Source organism: Dipteris shenzhenensis, chromosome 10 (assembly GCF_047967505.1).
Source record: "Dipteris shenzhenensis isolate YYH24624 ecotype China chromosome 10, Dip_SZ_1.0, whole genome shotgun sequence".
In the NCBI taxonomy this organism is placed as follows: Eukaryota; Viridiplantae; Streptophyta; class Polypodiopsida; order Gleicheniales; family Dipteridaceae; genus Dipteris; species Dipteris shenzhenensis.
In genome coordinates, this window is record NC_141605.1 from 43,755,799 (window position 1) to 43,778,111 (window position 22,313).

Sequence of the window (22,313 nt, forward strand, 5' to 3'; positions counted from 1 at the left end):
GCTTGCAAGACAAGTGGCTACTACCAATACCAAAGTCAAAAAATTTATGATAGAACGGTATCACAATTTAAGTCTGATGCATGATTAAAAAACCATCAAGGTCTGAAGTCGCATGTCAAGAGTGAACCATGACAAATGACAATGGACACAAGAAGATTAATAAATAGGATTTTAAAGATTAGCACGTGTACTTTTTAAAATTTGGAAAAAATATTATTCACCAAAAAAAAACAAGACATGTCTTCAGCATGTTTTAAAAACACGCACATTTCTATAAGACACCCATATCTAATAATGCTAAAGGAGAAGGCTAATCAAAACGCAGTCCACATCTCTCATTCAAGCTACAATTGCTTGTGAAGACTATAGTATTTTATTTTTTCCCCATAACAGAGACTTCGAGTAGAAAAGACATTCCTCAAAAAGAGGAACAAAACAACCAAGGTTGAGGCTCAAAATGCCATCTCAACCCTACAGTAGTCTCAAAGAGGAAGGGCGAGGCCCTCCATTCTCTAAAGAATGCAGCCTTCTAGTATTTCATTCTAGTCCCTCCCAAACAAGCATTCTAGCAAAGGATGCTTTACAAAAAAGACAGGTCATAGGACAACACACCACTTCAGATGGAAAGAATTTATCGCAATATCAACAAGCTGCAACACGGGTAAAAATTTCACAAGGTGCAATTTGCATGTCCATGAATACAGCAGGAACATATATCTAAATGAATCCAAGAAGGTTTCCCAGAATCTTAACCAAAGGACTCCTACAAGCACAACAACAGCGCAGAAGGGACCAATTACATAAAATAGGAATGCCAAGCAGTTTTTAATATTGAAGTCTTGCATCTGGCTGCAATTTGAACTTGCAAACGAACACAATCTTAATAACTTTAGTGTAGATGCTTATAAGACAATTTCCAGAAAATTCCATAATTGATTTACAGCAACCAATCATCATAAGTTATACAAAAACATGAAAATAAGACTTCTAAAAACTTTCTGCCTCAAGCTTTTGAAATGGATTGCTCATCCAAAAAGGAGGGTGATTTTAGATCTAAAATAATTTTGAACAGATTTATTGCTGCATTGAGGTGCAAAATATGGTCCATGTCTGTTGTTTTGTGGCTACATATTTATGTCTTTGCCAAGCTCAAAACTTTCTAAGATACATGTAACTCCAGCATGTATAATAATTTTACAAATTCTCCCAAGGTATAATGAACTATAACTTATGGGATGTATGCGACAAATTCTGTGAACCAATTTGGGCTGTACTGAGAAAATTGTTCTCAGCCTTGACATAATGCAAATTGTCAGTTCAAGCTAGAAAGCATCAGCAAATCCCACCCAATTGCATTTGGAGTATGGATGAATGGCCACTTGTGAAGGAATCACTTGCCAGGAAGAAACCATTTGGCTAGTTGGAATAATCCTTATCCAAAAAGGACTTGTCGTCACAACAAAGTGTCCATCAGCTACTGCATGTGAAAAGCTTTTGCACCATCTGAAAGTAGTCATGCAGCACTGACCCCTCTCGATGGCCTCTTGCCCTCCATTGCATCTTTCTTCAGCTTACAGCTCTCACATAGGAATGGCCCTTCCCAAGGCCTTGCACTTGTCGAGAAAAGGGAACCAGCATGTACAGATATGCCTTCTCTTGGTGTTATGTCTGTCTGACAAATCGCACAATGAAATAACCCTGAAGCAACTGGCGCTGAGACATCAGATCCAAGCCTGCAAATGAAACTTTAACGCTTATATTTTACCCACATGGTTGTTTAATGTCGTCTCAACACATATTCAAACCCTCTTCCTAAACGCCCATGATGTTTATAGTAGCTTCACAAGACTCTACTAGAAATTTACTCCCTATAAATCCTGGTACATAAATCTCCCAACTTCTTTGACATGCATTTGTAGCAAAAAGTTACCGGGAATATCTCCACTTTATCAGATAATTGCATGAGGTATTCATCCGGATCAAAACACAGAGGTACTCTATGTGTCATTTCTCAAGACTCGGTCAAATGTTCTTGCTTAGCCACAGCCGTTTACTATGATTGTTATTCAGTTGGATCAATTTATGAGTAATGCCCAGAATTCTCTATGGTTCCTAAATCATAAAAGATTGTGATGATACAGGTGCGTTCTCTCCCCAGTTTCATCAAGCAGCCTAACCAGTTACCTTGCTTTGGATTTGACATGCCAGTAGGGGACACCTTTTCAGTTGGCCTCAGAGTGATTGTTTCCAAAGGAGTTATCACGATAGGGATTGCACTTCATCAAGACGGTATCTGAGATGTTGCTGCTGGAATGGAGAATAGACCACACATCATAAAACTTGACAAGGTGGCTGTCTGGGATGGAAGAACCATTGGAGTAATTGGACTCTGGCCGAAGAAGCATTTCATGCATAAGACATATGAATAAGCGACATCCTTTCATAATGCAATGGCCAGGATTCAACGCACCTCTTCATGATTAAGATGCTCGTGCTGTGCTTCTAAGTAGTGTGGAGGACAGGTTTCCTAGGTTGCTGCTTACAGATCTGCACCTTCAAAAGTCTTGATGATCTCACAAATGTGTTTCTTGATTGAAAAATAGAAGGCAGGGGCTATCAGAAAATTCTAGGGATGAACATGCACTGTTATCACGTGGAAAGAGAAATTCTGCTACTACTACCTTATGAGTGCAGATAATGCAATAAAACTGACTATAGGCATATGATCACTGAAGACAAATGGAAGAGCGTTTGCAAGGAGGCAAGAAGCTGGAGCAGGAAGTCATCCAAATCAGAATAAGAAAGAAAGAAAGAAAGAAAGTTGTATTAACGTCTTCAGGGGACCTTACGGGTCTATGAGACAAAGATACAGGATAAATGTAACCCATACAAGCCACTGTGGGCTGAAGCAAAGGGCACACTAAGGCCCTTGCTGAGTAGCTAAATGATATGCACACAAAAAAAAAAAACCTAGTACAACTGGTACAAAACATAGTAGGAAAAAGAGGGCAATCAACTACTTAGAACCAGAGCTCCAAGTACATGTGGAGGCTCTATATAGCCTTGCTCCCTGATGGCCCTCTGATGTGATGCAAAGAGCTCACGTATCTATGTCTGTCGAGCTGTCTCACGTGGTGGCGGGGGGCGCGCTCTCCTGGATCTCTGTATCCGATGGACTACATCGAGAGTAATGCCTCGTCTCTGGCGGTCCCTCTGAGGAGGGCTGAGATAGGTCGAACCTCAATCGTGCGTGCTCTGACTGCCCCACATGTCGTGTGTGGTCTCCGCATCTCTCATCCAGCCATATCGTGGTGATGACGGGTCTCACTCCTGATCCATAGTGCTCTCGTCTCCTCGAGCTCCTCCCCGTCGATCTCATCTGGCACGGGCTTAGATGCGTAAAAATCAGTGACGCGTGTCTATGCTTGGTCTAGCTCGGTGTCCTGAGGCATCGATTGTAGCTGATCTCTGGCCTGCCGCACAAGGGAGTCTCTGTGTCTCCGCATCTCAATCAAGTAGAGCCCAAGGCAAATCTGGTCGGGAAAATATATCAGCCGTGTGGGTGGTCCGAAGCCGAGCCCCTCCTAAAAGAGGCAGTGGTATCACCCTTGGAGCTCTAGTAGGCCAGACAAACACATCCTCCTCTGTCTCGACCTCCTCCATTGTGCATCGTCTACAGATCCGCTGCTTTCTAAGGTATGCTAGCTGCTCTCCCAGCCTCAATCTGCACCTGATGGGACGAGACTCGTATCTGTCCAATAGCAATCTGCAAGGCGTGTGAAACTCTCCTATCCTCGAGATACTGGGGTCTGATGATGAGATCATGCTCCGATATCCTCAAAAAGTGGTCATGATATAATTGGGTCTTGGTGGGGAACTCATGATCCCCCCCCCAAGCCCGAGATGTGTGAAGTTAGAGAAGGTCTAACCGTATGATACGGTTAATCTCATCATGTGGAAGGAGCTCCGGTGGTGCATCCATGCTGTACTGAAAGGGGGGGAGCCTATCCAGTTGGATATCGTGGCTATCAAACCATGTGGACACTCGCACATACCATGCTGTATCAAAGCCTCTCTCTGCCAGGCGTCGGGATGACTCCAGTGCCAATCTCGATAATCTCCACTAAGGTAGGGCCCAAACTCTGTGGAGAAACGTCACGGCCTGGAAGAGAGCGTCCACCTTGAGCGGTGTCATGGCGAACGCTTCCTGTATGATCTGATGGGGAACTGAAGGCTTACTAAGAATCATCCTAGATCCCATGATCACCTGTAGCCTCTCAAATCCCTTCCAGCCAATAACTAAAAGGTCACTCCCCCAAAAAGGTGCTGCATACATAGCGGTCGGTCTCACGAGAGTTTCAAAAAGCCAGCCCTTCGTCGGTGGATCTTGGAAATGTGTCTGGAAGCACTGTCTCAAAAGGGTGTCAACATGGCAAAACCCTAACTCAAGGGTTGAGAGCGCAGACACACCTACTAACTCAATCACTAACTCTGGTTAGGAGAGAAAAGTGCCCCTAACCTTCTAATCTTATTTACAAACTGACATTATCTTAATGTTTCCAACATATACCCCCCCTCCGGCTTTTGTAGAGAGAGTGTCAAAATATACAAGTGAAAGATCAATCACCAAAAGGTAGTTAGCCTAAAGCTTTGCAGAAAGCTTCAAACATTTCTCTGGGTAGTGGCTTGGTGCAAAGATCTACAACATTCTGATGTGTTGGTATAGTTGGCCCGAAACGCGTTTCGGGCAGCCCAAACCTAAACTCGCATTTCGGAGCACCTAAAAAACCCCCAAATTGTCCAAAACCCCTCAATACGTTTGGAGTCCAAAACGTGTGTTTCGGAGCGTCTAACAAACCCCCAAATCAGAGTACCTAGCATCATTTCAGCTTCATGTGACATGAATCACGATTCATGTATGCTTATTAAATATGACCATTGACTCTTGAATTTTGAATAATATGTTGTTATCTTTCTGATTTAGAGATTAGTAATATGTTTCAAATTCCAAGTTCTAAGTGACAAATCAAATGTCTATGCACTACGTTTCATGAGTTTTTTTCGAGTATTGGAGTTCTAGTGGTAATAATCTAAAATATTTTAATTTTTTTGGGAAAATATATATATATTCAAATACCCTATTATGCATGAAACGTTTTTACATACGTTTCGGGATGGCCCAAAAACGTTTTGCCGAAACCCTGAAGCCTGTTTCGAAACCTGCCGTTTCAAAACTTCTTGACTACTTTGTGTGTTGGACAATAGACCAAGCTGATCTCCCCTACATGAAGCCTCTCTCAATGTTGTTCCTGTGGGCATGAAACATTGGATTCCGTGCTACTCTAATAGCACTCTGGACTGTCAGTGAGAATTGGAGTCGGTGTCTCCAACTTGCCATGAAGATCTGCAAGAAATCTCCTAAGCCATACACATTCCACCATCGTAATGAAAGCTGTGTAGTACTCAACTGCACATGACGAGGTAGCCACCATAAACTCTTTTACTCAGCCAAGAAATGCATGAGTTTCCACAAGAAACAATTGCCGCTTGTGGAATAAAAGTCTCCATCCCAATCTAAATCACTGTAAGCATGTAACTGCAAGTCACCCCCTTTAGAAAATAACAATCCATATGATTGTGCCCTGTGAATAATGGAATACATGCTTAAGCTTTCCAATTTTGTGTCCTTGGGCTATGCAGATATCTCCTCAACTGCAACACCACAACTGAATATCAGGTCTGGTACGGCACAAATAAAATAGGCATCCCACCGCTTGACTGTAAATAGTGGCATCAAAAGGTCCACCACCATCATGCATAAACAATCTAAGACCTGGTTCCATCGGTGTGCAAATGAGCTTACAGTCCTAAAATCTAAAACTTTCTAGCAATCTTTGAATATATTTGGATTGTGTCAACACTATGCCTGTGTCAGACATGGAGATGGTCTGTTGAAGTGACTACACAAATTCTACATTGGTGATTCGGCTCTGCTTCAATGGGGATTTACAGGCATCTTGGCGAATACGACCATGTCTGACCAGCCCCCCATTGTCATGCACTTGGAACAGCCTCATCCAGGTTTCTCCCAATGTGAAGTGAGGATTCAATGCGGAAGGATGGGACTTGTCATTGCTGCTCGGCAAGTGACCTGGCACACTGCTTGTGGAGCTGGCCCGGATTTTGGCCTAGGTATGGAGGATCTGTCGAGTTTTCACTTGGGGATGGTGGCCTAGCCAACAAAGATGTGGCGCACCTTCTCCATTGAGCCGACGTAGCAGGTCACCTCATTGATGGCAAACAAATTGCTAGCCAGGATATCATTAACGCCTCTCCCCTGATTAGATGAAAGCCTGAGTCCTAGCCGGAGGACAATGCCTGTGAGACAATTGCTGCATCACTGCCTAGCACATCTGGGTCACTCGCTGCTGTCTTGGTATGGGTGATAGGAGACTCGACCTGTGGCCACCCTTGTTGGTATTTGGCATGGTATCAACTATACCTTGCAGACCATTTGGAAGTGAAGTGAGAATGATTGTAGGAAGAGAGGCAGAAAGCATGAGCAATTCTGCAAGGCTTGGCCTCTAGCGCACCTTCTACATCTTCAAGGAGCAAGGTATCCGCTGGCTTTATAACCCCCCTCCCCACCCAGTTGTTGGCGCCCACTTCTGGGCTACTCTAGGCAATGAGATGACTCCTAAGAGGCAGGCTGCAGGACATCCAGCACCCTTCACTTCAGCACCTTACGGATTGCTGAATTTGTGTTTCTCAAAGTTCTATTAGAAGGCTCTTTTTCCCATAATAAGAAGAACAAAGAAAGCAAGAGAAGTGATACTCCAGCTGAAACCTTACAAAAATGATGTGCCTTCCGATGAAACAACTCTCTTCATTTGCTGTTAAATAACCTCATTCCCCTCATTCTCTATCCACTGAGTTCACTTGTGAATGCAAAATAATTGAACATCACAACATTCTTGGAGGCCAATGCTCCACCCTCTCTTACACGTCATCGATATCTTAGTTGCTCACTTGTAATGCCCCCAAATGAGGAGAAACCACGAGCACATCAAGATACGCGAAGGTAAGATACATGAGCATCAGTAAACAGCCATCCACCATCATGGTGAGATGGGCTGCATGTCCAGGACAGCTTATAGCTGTCCAGATCATCTCTATGCATTTAGATGAATGCTGAGCTGACATTCAGCCACCGAGGAGGAGATGACATTGCATGCAGGACACGTTGCAGATTTACGGTGCTGATGTGGCACTCTATGGAAGCTGCTAATATGGAGAAACACACAGAGGACTGTATGGATGATGATGTGGCAGCATATGCAGTCTACTGACATGGCACTGTACGGACAATGATGTGGCAGACTGCCACGTGGCCTGCCAGCTGATGACATGGCAGTCAGCTTCCACATGGCAGGTTGGCGGGTCAGCTGATCTCGATTGCTTCCATTGTCTCTTCCCTCTTCATCACTTGAGAGCTTTAATTCCAGCCTATTTGGGCTTACACATACCTACTTTGTATCTTTTGTCTCTCTCTCATGTGCACATTTCTTCGTTAAATCTTTTGTCTCTCTCTCATGTGCACATTTCTTCGTTAAAGAGTGCTTCCGCTTTGTGAATCACATGCATGAAGAATTCCTATCACATGTATAGAGCCAAGTAGGTTCAATTGACACGGAAGACCTCAAGAAGATAGCAGATCAGTCCACCACAACTCGAGCAAGCCCTAAATCCAATCAGCAATTTGAGTGCTATGTGCATGTTCCAGATGAAAGAAGAGATACAATGTGGAGTCAAAGGGATACCGGCTCCACAATCCAACCACCAAGAAGATTGTAGTCAGCAGGGACATTGTGGTTAAAAAGCATGACATTAGGAGAATATTGAAGATGCAAGTCACACGGAGGAACAGGAGTGAAAGAGGTCGAGGCTCCCAAAGTTACAAAGCCAACATGACCGACACCACAAGGGAAAGAGAGACTTCCTAAATGGCACCTACAGACTCTTGAAGAGTCAGGTGCTTCTATCGAAGATCCAAAACCCAAGACGGATGCTCTATGGAGATCTCAAAGACTAAGGGTCCAAGGGAGCTAGGCACAGACAGTTGTTGCTGCAGACAGAGTTCATCTAGGGCTGGACCTTGGCTGTCTTCTAGGGCAGCAAGGTGTTTGGATCTTTGGACGGAAAGTCTACTTACACTCGAGGTGGAGCACGCGGGCTCGAGTCTAGAGATAGCCAGCAGATAGGAGAAGTACCTTGTGGTAAGATCAGAGGACCACACCATTGGTGGACTCTGGATCTATCTCTTTTGCATTGTGTCCATAGCTTTGGACGGAAATATATTATTTTGGTGGTTTCTCTATCTGGTTGGTTCATTGTCTATTGATGAGTTTGCACATCTATCCTATGCACATTAAGTTAAGAAGTTTGTGATTCCACACCCCACACCACACTGTGTGAGCTCTTGGGCTATTCTATCAGTCTTCCATTGTGCGTACCCTCTGTTGGGTCTTTTCTAACAACTTCATAATGGCCGAGCGAAGGATCATGAGGGGCTATGCACTGAGTTCATTGCATATGGGATTAACCTCCTAGCCCTGATCTTAGCAAAGCTATTTAATGAAGCTGTTTTTTTGGAGTTTCCGCGCACCTGGACTATTAATATTATTTCACCCATCCACAAGGCAGGGGATCCCATAATCCCGGAGAATTACAGAACCATTATGATTGGACATGTCATGTCCAAGATTCATGCATCAGTACTTGATTCCGAGGTCAACACATTTGCAAAGTGTCAAGGAGCAGCAGGACAGGCTGGATTCCGGTATGATCATGGAACCATGGATCACATCCTCACGCTTAGGTGTATCATTGAGGAGGCGAGGGCACGGAAGCAAAGGGTTTACTATTGCTTTGTGGATTTCCGCAAGGCATTTGTCCCAAGAGCCCACCTCATATGGCGCCTACATGATTTGGGTTATGACCAAGAGATCATTTGGGCTGTCATGGCACTTTACGAGAGAGTCACATGTAGGGTCCGAGCAAGATCTAGGTGGACAAACAAGATCATGAGCACTATTGGGGTCAAACAAGGGTGTCCTTTATCATACCCTATTTGGCCTCTACATAGACAAGCTCGAGACAATGATGAAGACACAAGGAAGGAATGGTTGCTCTCTTGCTGGTACACTGATCCAGATATTGCTTTATGCAGATGACGTAGCTCTTTTGTCTTCCTCTGCAGAGGGACTCCAGAGACACCTTGACACACTACAGTCCTTTTGTGAGTCTCATGATTTGAAGGTCAACCTGGGTAAAACCAAGGTTATGATCTTCAATACATCTCAAGCCATCATGCGCCAAGGGCAATTCACGTTTAATGGGTCACCTATTGAAATAGTTTCAGCATACACGTATCATGGGGTTGTCTTCTCCTGACCCATCTTCACATTGAGACCCACGATGCAGGCACGCTTGGGCAGAGGATACAATTCATTGGCCAAAGTAGAGAGGCCGTGCTTCTACTCGCACTTTCAGGATCCACGGACCAAGGGACTGCTTTTTGACTCCTTGGTCCGCCCAGCGGGGATGTATGGCAGCCCTTGTTGGGAACCAGACTTGTCGGATATAGAGTTGGCACGTGTGGAGTGGCTACATGTTCTCATGCTATCATGGATGATTCGCAGTAAGCCATCTGTTCCTCACCAGATCATTCAGGCTGAGTTTGGGTCATCCCCATTACAACTAGATGCTGCATTTCAGGTCATCACATATCTGTACCGAGTCAGGGAGTATGGGGATTACTCTTTTGGACGCAGCAGGCTGCCATGGCTAGCATTGCCCTCCTCTATGACACTCTCAGCAAGAGGTGACCAGAGATGCTCATATGCACGTACAGAGAGACGGTTTGAGCGACTGGGGCTCCACATGGATAGACTACCTCCCTTCCAGTACAGTATGGATGCTCCGTTTTCTCCCCTCCAGTCACACGAGGTCAACCAGGTAATCCGTGAGGATCTCTTACAGCTACATACATTCCGAACCTAGATGGGACCGAGCGGACTCCCAGTGAAGCTTAGCTTCTATAGAGATCACTACTTACATATCACAGAGGAGGATTTCATTGACCCACCAGGATACACGCAGATCCACTTACCCCACTAGCTGAGGGTCTCTATTGGGCAATTCCGGGTCTCTTCGCATAGACTTCGTATTGAGAGCACCAAAGCAGAGTGCCTATCCAAGGAGAGGCGCTTATGCACATTATGTGACATGCAGGAGGTTGAGACAGAGGAGCACTTATCTTTAGGTGTCCTATTTACTATGAGATCCGAGGGCGTTTCTACTGCCTCCTCAGAGATCGCTATGGGGTTTTGTCCCGATCCCTCTCCTATCCAAATTAGAGATGCTTGGCAGGCTTCATTCATGAGGTAGTCAGGTACCGCGAGAGGATACTCCGATCACAAAGACAGGAGCGGACTTCTTCTTCCTTGGCAGACCCCCTCTCAGAGCTCTATCACGGAGTTCTTTCAGCCATATCACTTGGACCCCCACGAGATGAGGCCTCGACATAATCGTGAACCAGAGCCAATGACTCAACAGCTCAAACAGAGGGTTGACGCGCAGATTATACTTGGGAATATTCCCTCCATGTTTAGCGTTGGAGCCCGGCCGACAGGGGTTACTGTAGCCCTAGTTAGGCACAGAGCTATGACCAGGAGACGTCATAGGGCCGCACCCTCGAGTGGTCGACAGCACTCTATCATCGATTTCATGCTTCCATTACCTCATCCACCCTAATGTCATGATGATGATGATGAGATTGATATGTAGTCGACCACCGACATGACTATGTTGTACTTAGTACTTAGTACTACCATTCTGCATTTTTTGCATTCTGCATTGGTGTGGATGCTCGTTTAGTAGTCCACCCTCACAGCTCGTTTGTACCAGGATTTTCACAGTCTCATAGACCCATCGGTCTTCCGAAAACTTTAATAAACTCTCTCTCTCTCCCTCTCTCTCTCTCTCTCTCTCTCTCCCTCTCAAACATTTCTTGGCTTTCCGCTTTGTACATCATGTGCATGGTGAATTCCTCTCACAAACATGCTGCATGGGCTACTGCTTATCTGTCATCCAACTGCCAAATATGTTGCAGTGTATTAGGTGAATCGCTCCTATAATGGAAGGACACCGTAAATGTAGAAGCTGAGTGCCCACCTATCTGCAAGCAATGGGCCCTCTAATGATCAATAAAGCTGGATGGTGTCTATTACAATTTCAGTATTGCATTTTGCAGCTAGCTCATGAAAAGAGAGAGGCTCCTGAGCGAGATGGCCTCCCCTTATCAAGTTCTGGGATACTTACGCCACAAGGCCAATGAAACGTGAGAAAAGGAAATTGGAGACCTCTGATCCTATTCAACACTTCCTAATGATATCTTTTCTAAGGAAGCAGCCTTAAGGATTAAGCACATTCTAACTGCAGGGTACAACATGGTTTGTTCATTCTAGAAATATCATGAATAACATCATCAATGTGGGGGCAGGAATAGACATTCAATGTATGGTAGAAATCCTGCAAGGTTGCTGAACTTTGACTTGGCGAAGGCCTATATTTTCGTGGGGTTTCATTGAAAAATTCATGATAAAAATGGGTTTTGGCAGTAACTTTTGTCAAATAGTGAATGTCTTGAATGTGAATGCCACTCCAGTTATTACAATTAACGACAAGGTAGAAGTCTTTCAGGTTGAGTAGATCTGACGAGGGGTGCCCGCTGGCTCCCCTTTTTTTTTCAATGGCTATGAAGCCTCTACTAACGGCTTCAAAGCATGCAGGTTCCAAGGGTCGAAATTGAAGGACTGAAGATGCCCTGCCTGAGATTTCTGCTACCTTTATTGGACCAAAGCCTCTGCACTCTTCACTAAATGGTTGATCAAAATGCCTCAGTAACTTTAGTTTTGGCCTGAGATTTTGGCTACCTTTATTGAAGACTGCAGGTCCGATGGAGCTAGCCAATGATATGGATTGTCTGGGAGGGAGAAAATGCATTCATTATTTCCTGCCAACATATCTGGTTCCCACTTAGTAGCAGTGGTTGGAGCTGAGCTGGAAGGAAGCCCTTTCCAAATGTCAACAGGATGGGATACAAGGATTCACACAGGATGCATCATTGCAGGAGCTTATATGGTGGTCTAAGGTATGTCTAGAGGAGTTCAAGCCCTGGAAAAGTTTAAGGTGAGTTGATGGATGCATGATACAGGGCCTCAAAGATTGTGGAATATGTGGGACACAGAGGACAGCAGATGACTGAATTGGCAAGAGGTATGCTCAACCCCCCTTGAATACTTTGTAGGGAGGTTTATGAAAATTTGATCGAAGGCATTGAAGATGTGTGCCAATCCACCAATGTCCACCTTAATCAGGCCACCTGGAACAAGTGTCGAAGGAGTTTCCATTCACTTCCAAGAGCAATAATTGCTCATGTATCATTTTGCAAAAAATTAGACCCTTCGGAATAGCATTTGGGCCTGCTTCAAGGGTAGGATTTTAGTCAGATGATGGACATGGCTTGAAGAAGCCCTTTGGGAAAGCCACCATAAGTAAAATTTCAGGGAATGGCTGTAGTAAAGGGGGAAATCTAGCTAAGTCAGCAAAGGTTGGAACTTAAAAGGAATGTTCAGGCTTAAAGAGGCTAAAAATGATCATGGAGTAAGACTATATAAATCCAATGCCAACTCATTTTGTATTTTGTTTTGATGTCCTTTTGGTTGAGTGCCTTTATTGGATTGTTGGTTGGTGTTAGGGAGATGGTCGGAGATACACAGGAAGAAATAGCACAAGCTGCAACTTTAATTTAAACATGGATCAAAAGATATCACTGATCAGACCTTTCAGCCAAAATTGCAGACCCCTGTTCAAACAGCTCCTCCACAATGCCAACCTCAGCAAACTTGTCAGCTAGCTTAGCTGTTGAGCCTCGAGACCTCTTTCCAAATATGAAAGACTTGAGCTTACTTTGTTTTTTAACAACAGGACATGCAGGAGCGGAAATTTTTGGAGGTATTAAGTCGACCACAAGACATGTTGTATCATCCCGAAGGCCTCGAGCCTTAAGGGCTTCCTGCATCACAATATCAGGAACTGATTAGATCATTCTGCAGCCACTGCCATCTTGACAATATAGGCAGTGCAATGCTGAATAAATTGATCATTAGATTCCATCAAATAGACCCACTACAAAGTGAGCTTTTGTCAAAAAATAGAATATACTGCAAAAACAGGGGCTTTGGTTCACTGACCTGGATGTCCTTTTTTTCCATTTCTCTCAAACCTAAGGTAAACTGTTACTACAAAGACCATCTTACACAGAACCCTCAATAGCATCACCAGTCACAGGCAAACTCTGATCAGACTGGAGACCAGAATCACAGATTGGATATGATGCCTCAAGAGGCCAATCCGACTCTAGTGGTATCTGCTCACTTTTCACATGCTCTGCTTGCAGAAGTTCCTTCGAATACGCCCTTAGACAACATACTCTGCTCTATGTATCAGATGCATACCAGTCTCAAACCATCCTAAAATGGACGCACTCCGTCCTCACTGAAAAACTGAGTGTTTATACACTAGAAATATATAAATTTTGGAGTACAACTTATGAAGCTTATTAGAGCTAGGAACATGTATCAAATTTTGAGACAATAAAATCAACAGCATGCTTTATATAAACCCACCAATAGAGTACTATCTAAGAAGCACAAATTGAAAGACTCGCAAGATATATACATCTAGATGAAACCAGGAACATGCCCAGACTCATCCGTTCAAAATACAGTTTCAATCTCATGATAGTCCTCACAAGTTTCCCCACTGATGTCATCAGCGCCCAATGGTGGTTGTAGACCAAAGTATAAACAAATTTTCTCACACATACATATCCACACCCCCATGCAAACTTGACCATCCATTTATATAAAAGTCGTCGTACCGAGTTTCGGTCAGCACTCCAGAGGTGGTGGACAGACTCAGCCATGACAAAGGCTATCCCTATAGGAGAAGGCTAATCAAAAAATTCTCTTCATTCAAGCAAGACGACCAACATGGCACTATGTAAACAAAAATCAAAGGAGACCTCGGCATATACCCATACATAAGCATAAGGGGCTGAACGCTGTTGTACGCAAACCCAATCAGTGGAAGAAACGCTTTCCACATCGGCTGTCTCATGGAAACACGTGCACAAAACATGTGACCAGCCTTAGATCACTAAGGGCAGTGTAACTGTCTCTACTATCTCACAAAACAGAAAATACAGCCAACTTAAAAGATTGCCTTTGTCCACAAACAAAACTCAAAGCATGAACTTCACTGCATAGCATCATGGAGCCATTCAAGACGAGGGAAGCTAGAATGCCCCTACTCAGAAACATAGAGAATGACACTTGGCGCCCCTTGCGGTATTTATTTAATCTAGTTAGCTCAAAATACAAAGGGACTCCCTTCAAGAGCTCACCCACACGTGCAACCCAATACAACGCCAACCCGTGGCTATGCTAGTGACCAACTCCCAGTGCTATTACTTTGGTTCCTTTCAGTAGACATGCATATTCACAAGTAGACCAGTCTAACGGCATGCCAAGCAATGCATTACCCATTTCCAAACCATTACCAAGCCCAAGGCCAACCACTGCACCCCCAGGAAGAGAGTATCACAACCAGTCCAACCTAGCAGGAACTCGGTTAGGAATGGCTGTAGCAAAGAGTGGAAAAGGAAGATGAGAATTCAGCCAACAGAAAAAGCCTGTTTCAGCCCGAAACAGCTCCAGTAGGATGAGAAGCGGACAGCAAACTCTGGTAGGAGGGAGCTGCCCATGAGTGTCTTCCAGCACCAGAAAAGATCAGAAAAGAGAGCGTCCAGCAAGCTGTAGCAAATCAGCCATGAATGCGTCCACCACAATAGAGTTTTCAGCCCACAAACACCTCCGTTTTCAGTGCGCCTTGCACCAGGCAGGAGCAAGAAGAGAGGCACCCATGAATATGGCTTCAGATGCAGGAAAGAAGAACTTCTATCGCAAAGAAAGTCGAGAAAAGCTTCAAAAGTGGCCCATAATGAAGGCGTCTAGGTCCCGGAAGCATGCCAACAACAGAAGGCACCAAGGGGAGGAGAACTGTCGCGAAGAAAGCTTGAAATTCCACTTCAGCCAGCAAGAGGAGAGCTGCAGAAATCCGCCATCTAGGAATGAAGCTGCCCCTGGTAGGGGAGAAGTCTCAAATCAGCATGGAAAGCCAAAGAAGGGCTCGAAGGGCTTCCAGGGGTGACACAAGGCAAGCAGATAGGCCACAAGCAGACACATGGACAAAATGAGGCATGGGATTTTTAATGCCCCTAGGGGGTCTGATGGCACACCATGACCCTAATGCAAAGGAACCAATGACCCTAGTTTGTAGAATCTCTAGGGGGTCTGTTTTTAAAGAATGACCCCACTGAACCAAACCAATGACCTTTGAAATTGAAACCACTCCAATAGCACCAGGAGTTGCACTTATTGCACATGAAATCATAGGTACCTTTTGGGCATTAACTAAGGCCCCTAGCCTGGTGCCCTGGGCTAAATTCAATGACAGTTAGTTTAGACATTTCACCATCACTGCCACGTCCCCGTGACAAAACATATCTTCCATAGTCTGCTTAGTTCAAACTTTTGACCATCTTACAACTACTTATTCAAGATGTTTGTTGAGCTCATACTTATGATAGTTTCAAGATTTTGAAACAAAGATTGCCAAAATTGTGCAATAAATCTAAAGTCTCAATTACTGATATTATCTCCAGGCCATCCATAAAGCTTTTGGTCTAGGCTTCATAACCCTGCACATAGATGAGCTCTTTTATGGAGAGTTTGTGAAGTTCTTGAACATAGTTAATTGCATAAGAGCAAGTAATTTCTCAGTTTGCTCTAGAAACCCAAGGAGTGATGGAGAGACCATTGACTACAGCATTGCCTTTGACCCTTCGAGTAGGGTGGAGGGGATAGAGCCTTTCAGTGTAGTGCCGAAAATCTATCCCCAGGGCACTATCTGCCAATTCAAAGAAAAATGCAAATATCTCATAAATAAGGAGAGGGAAATCAGCTAACTTTGGCCACAACTATTATCAAGCTAGGAGCTTCATACAAGTAGTGCGATGAGCTAATCGTGGGAGATGGGTATCTACCTAAGAATCTGATAATAGTAAGATCTATCCCCCCCACAAAATTTCATTGCTTGCTCTTTCTTTCCCCGTTCATCAAAGTATGTGTGCCATAATCGTGGACATCTAAATGGTTTGCAGGCAAATTGCAAATAAACATCGAGCAAGTGTTGAACTCAGGAATAGGATATAGGGACTTTGAAAACCTCTACAATTCCCCCGACCATAAGGAACTACAAAAAGAGGTGTTTGTAATGATGCATCAATTAGGGCAACCATGCTTCTTTGTCACCTTTTCGTGTGCTGAGAGAATGTGGGAGCCTTTGGTCCACACCCTAAAAACAACATACAGCAAAGGGCACTTGGAGGAAATCAGACGCATGAAACAATAGGCACCATGTGGCTAGTCAGAGAGAATCCCACTTTATGTGTAAGATACTACACACACAAACTACAGAATATGATACAGCTACTTCGCAATGACAACTCCATACTTGGTGGCATTGTTGATTACTTCTTCATCACAGAATTCCAAAATAGAGGTAGCAAGTGCCCTCAACAAACAGTTGTTCAAGCTCAAAACTTTTAATCCTGTATGGGATAAATTGCCATCTTGATTAATCTATTCACGACTACCCATATAGCATCATAACCCTTCCTCATCCACGTCTTCGTAAAGAATTGTGGCATTTTTTGAAATTCTGGCTGAGATCTTGAAGATTTTAGTCAAAAATTAGGGCTTCTTGAGATTTTCTTACCATTTTAGAATCATCTTTGAGGATGTTGTGTCCCACATCTCCACAACTCAGCACACAAATGTTTGGTGCAAAATTTCTTGAAAAATCAACAGATATGACCAAATTAAAAAATTGTCAGAAAAGGGGAGAACATTTTTATTTTTTGGAATTTTGGAAATTGGATGTTACAACAGGTTTCAGCCTTGTATTAGGGTCCTACACATCAAATATTGTGTGAACATTCTATCATTTGTCCTAGAAATCGCTCCTTGGTCAGATTTGGGTTTTTTGACACCACGCAAAGGGCTTTTCAGAACTGATTGTGTTCACCTCACTATTGAGGGAAAATTTGCAGTACAAACAGTGCATTTTATGACCAGCAGTCCATTTCAGGGTCATAGGGCTGGATTGTAGAAGCATTTGTTGGCATTTACCTACTTAAAGCATTGTTATAAATATATTTCAGGCTTAGCGGATCCTCTAACAGTTTTGACAGCGTTTTGGTAGTCATTTTCATGACAATTCTCTCACATTTGGTACATGGTCATTTTTGTGTATATGCTGGGTGGGTGTAACAGAGCCGATTTTCTTATTGCATTCAATGTTGCAAATGGTGGTAAAAATAAGCCCAAAGAAAGGGGACTCAAGTGGAGAAGAGGAGATAAATGGTTCATCAGTGACAATGTTCAATGCATTGTTGGAGTTTACGTAGGATCAAAAGAGGCAAGAGAGGAGACATGAAGAGAAGGAAAAAGAGAAAAAAACAAGATTTGATATCTTTAAGATTCCTTGCAACTAATTAACATTCTGCAAATTCTAAGAGTCTTAGCAGTCAAATCAACGAGTTACACATCCTCCCCACTTGCCACGTCCACAGGTAAGGAGATTTGTAGTGAAGCTCCACCAAGGGTTCAATCAAATATTCTTGGGCTCAACTCAATGAAGGTAGGTTGGGAGATCATCTGATATACAATCTATGCATCACCAAAATATGCAAGTACCACAGGGGCAACCAATGGGAGGGCCACAAATACATTAGTTTCATAAGCAGCCTATGGGGAATATTTTTATGCATCATTCCCAAGAGCAGCATACCAACAGTAGATCTCCCTTCCAAAGTCTTCTATTTAGTATCCAGATGAAGCGATGAGGTAAAGAGCATTGGAGGATGAAAGACAAAGGAGGATGCATTATATTCAGAGAGAAAGAGAATCTTATTATTCCATGCCTTTTAGATACCAGCAAGATATGCCATTTGTGAATCGTATCCACGCTATGGCATCTTAAGGTATGATGAAGGGCACAAGGTCAAGGAGAATTCAAGAGATTTTAACTTCGAGATTCATATGTCTCATTTTAAAGGCCAAGGAGGAGAGCTGGACATTGAGGACTGGTTGCACAAACTGTACAAATACTTAAGTTGCAGACCTTTCTAGGTTCAAGGTTTGCAAGTATTCAAAGAGCCATTTTAAAATGAGCATTATTTTCAGCAGTTGAGTGCTATAAAGCACGAATCTAATGTTCTTAGGGATAATCAGAAGTTCTGGCAATTGCCGTTAGGGATAATCTGATGTTCTCAGGGATAATAAGAAGTTCTGGCAATTGCCGTTAAGGATTATAATGGTTCCAGCAAAAACATATACGACGGCATGTTGATGGATTTACGCCGAAGGTAAGAGGTGATGTCCACACTTTGGAGCATGCCATGAAATTGCTTTTAAGTATTTTAGCAGACCATTTGCTTCACATCCTTAGCTTTGACTCAGAGGCTAAGGGTCTGAGGGGGGGTTTGCTACTGTACTGCTGAGGACTATTCTTGGAAGAGACATCTTCTGTAGATTTGTCTGATTCTGCTGGGGTTCATGATGCTGAGACTGCTACTACTGCTGCACCAACCCTGCTGCTGAGATTGATGGGACTGAATGAGGAAAAAGTTCTTCTTTTATAGGCTCCTCCACCTGCTGGCCAACCAGAACATGTCCACAGACTGGATCTTACAGCCTGGCGACTGAGTCAAGGACTGCCCCAACCGCTGATGCCTTCTGCCAAGTGAGTCTAGACCCAATAAAGCGCTCAGCCCTCCTGCTGCCGTTCTCTGCTACTGTTCGTGGCAGACAGATGGCCGCGGTCTGCTAACAGAGTGACAATCTGCCTCATTCCCAAGGAAGGGTAAAGGGGTGGGACGAGCAGGCATAGCATACTTCCGATTGCAGAAACTAATCACCCTCCTAGGCACAGCGATCTTAGGCACAGCCTAAGATCTTACATAAGGCATTACGCCCAGCTAGGGTCACAGCTGCAATCCTCGTCCTAATTTAGAGAAGGCCTACCACGGGGTGGATTGCACCTTCCAGAAGGGTACCCTCAGGAAATTGAATTTCATAGCACAGTGGATCAAAGGGGTCTCGCCTCACTTTGCAAGCAGCTCCAACCATTTACTTATTGCGAGCCACACAAGGATGACCTTCTCGCCCAAACACTCCATTCATAGCCCCATTTCTGATCCTTTTTGTTACGGAGCCCTGTGCTACTTTCTAAGGTCACAGGGATAGGTTTAGTCAAGAAAGAAAGAAAAGAAAGCTTATTAACGTCTACGAAAGACCGAAGGGTATATGAGATCTATGAGACTGAAAAAAAACCCAAATACAATGAACACTAAGTCCAATGCTGATGTCTAATATCAGAAAGTAAATACATCATGTTGTCACTGCAAGAGAGAGAGAAACCCAAAGCAAGGACAAAAAAGGAGATCCCTGGCCATCGGCCACCTAATCAACTATCCATACGAGTGACAGAACCTGTGTATGCTGTCTGTGGGACCAACTCCACCGAGATAGACAAGATAAGCTCGTCCAATAGTAGCTCTCAATCTGGAAAGGGATGGCGTCATCGAGGAAGGAAATCAGTAACAGAACGCTGCTGATGCTCAGCACAAGCAGCCTGTCCGGGTCCCTCCCTCCTTTGTAATCTCCAGGAGGCAACTCATCATCTGACAATTGCTACAGTCAGTAGTCCAGTGGTTTGTCTTCAAAGCTCGGTGGCTTGGCAGATGGTCACCCTTTCCCAATCTAAGGGAGGACTGGGGAGCATTGATCTAGAGCTGTAGAGCAGAACCCTCCTAGGCAAGATTATTGTATGAAGCCTCACTTCATGCTCAAAACCCTCAAATCCCCATCTCAAGCATGGTTAACTGAGGAACACTTCAAGGATGGGGGACAAAGGGGGGGGTTTGGAAAGTGGTTTTGGCTTGCGGCAATCTATTCAGCCCACACAAATACTCTTGTTCTTCTGCACCTCTCACAATGGCAAGCAACTCCAAGTAGCAACTTCTCCGTGGAACCCCTAGAGAGCGAGGCATTGGCTTGAGCAGCAAGTACTGCATGAGTCATCTCCAAGTTCTCATCACCGAATTAGAACACTCACGAACTACAAAATATCTCCTCCTCCATTTGGATAGTGGTGCATGGAAGGCTCCCCATAGGGCCTAGCTTCACTAGATGAGAAAAGATGTCAAATGGCCCTACTTCATGACAAGGGTTAAAGACCCAATCCTGCACTACTTATGGAGCTTCCCCTTGGCTACTTTCCCTAGGCACTCTTCCTCTCATCTAACAAAAGATGATGTCTGTGGGACAGTGGCTAGAAACACAGTATGGCATATCTGGTGTGCATTGCATCTTGGTGATGGTGGACAGAAGATTCTACCTGTTGCCACAATCACCAATATGAGGTCGGACATCATATATACCTTGCGCTTGATCTAAAGCAAAGTGATGATGACTCTAGGAAGACCACAAAGCACCGGCAATGTTTTTGTGAGGCTTGGCCTGCAGGTATTTCTACATTCACACACATAGAGGGATCCATTGGTCCACCACTGAAAAAATCCGAATGCACCAAAAAATGCTGCAAAAATAAAGAAAGAAAGAAAGTTTATTAAAGTCTTCGGAAGACCGATGGGTCTATGAGACTGAAAATCCTGATACAACGAGCTATGGTAGTGGACCTACTAAACGAGCATCCATACCAATGCAAAAATGCAGAATGGCAATACTAAGTCCTAAGTCCTAAGTACAACATAGTCATGTCGATGGTCGACTATATATGAATCTCAGCATCACCATCAATATCATCATCATCCCCAGCAACAGCAAGATATCAGGATGGATGAGGCAGTGGAGGCATGAAGTCGGCAATAGAGTGCTGTCGGCCACTCAGAGGTGCGGTCCTAGCGCGTCTCCTAGTCGTAGCTCTGCGTCTAACCAAGGCTACTGTGACCCCCGTTGGTCGGGCTCCGACTCTAAACAAGGAGGGGATGTCTCCAAGTGTGATCTGTGTGTCGACCCTCTGTCTAAGCTGTCGGGTCACGGTCATGTCAAGGCCTCGTCTCGTTGGGGTCCATGTGATCTAGCTGAAAGAACTCCGTGATAGAGCTCTGAGAGGGATCAACCGAGGAAGAAGTCTGCTCCTGTCTCCGTGCTCGAAGTATCCTCTCACGGTGTCTAAGTGCCTCATGAATGAAACCTACCAAACACCGCTGGTCTGGGTAGGAGAGGAAATGGGCTAAAATCCCATAACTATCTCTAAAGAGGCAGTGGAAACGTCCTCGGATCTCATAGTACACAGGACACCTGAAGATGAAATGCTCCTCTGTCTCAACCTCCTGTATGTCACATAGTGTGCATATGCGCCGCTCCCTGGGTAGTCGCTCTGCTCTCTCGCTCTCGATGCGAAGTCTCTGTGAAGAGACCCCAAACTGCCCAAGAGAGATCCTCATCGACTGGGGTAGGTGAATCTGTGTGTATCCTAGTGGGTCAATGAAACCCTCCGCTGTGATATGTAAGAAGTGATCTCTGTAGAAGCTAAGCTTCACTGGGAGTTCACTCGGTTCCAACCAGGTCCGAAAAGTGTGTACCTGTAGTAGATCCTCACGGATAACCTGGTTGACCTCGTGTGATAAGAGGGGAGAGAACGGAGCATCCATGCTATACTGGAACGGAGGTAGTCTATCCATGTGGAGCCCCAATCGCTCAAACCATCTCTCTGTACGTGCATACCAGCACCTCTGATCTCCTCCTGCTGCAAGTGCCATAGAAGAGGATAGAGCTATCCATGGTAGCCTGCTACGCCCCGAGGTATAATCCCCATATTCCCTAACTCGGTACAGATATGTGATGACCTGAAATGCAGCATCTAGCTGTAAAGGAGGTGACCCAAACTCAGCCTGAATGATCTGGTGAGGAACGCATGACTTACCACGAATCATCCATGATAGCATGAGAACCTGTAGCCGCTCCACACGGGCCCACTCTGTATCCAACAAGTCTGGCCCCTAACAAGGACTGCCGTACATCCCCGCTGGGCGAGCC

The 22,313-nt window shown here is 44.5% G+C and overlaps 1 protein-coding gene across 1 annotated transcript in view; it reads right to left on the minus strand.

Moving 5' to 3' along the window:
• Window positions 1-1,059: 1,059 nt before the first annotated feature.
• The window catches only part of LOC147897871 (putative protein phosphatase 2C 5), a 29,423-nt gene continuing 8,169 nt past the window's right edge, over window positions 1,060-22,313 (minus strand). The window contains exons 7-8 of the mRNA XM_087380184.1: window positions 12,906-13,138; window positions 1,060-1,733 (exon numbers count right to left, since the gene is read on the minus strand). Of these exons, the coding sequence (XP_087236310.1) occupies window positions 1,514-1,733; window positions 12,906-13,138 (453 nt within the window). The 3' untranslated portion in view covers window positions 1,060-1,513. The remainder of the gene's footprint in view (window positions 1,734-12,905; window positions 13,139-22,313) is intronic.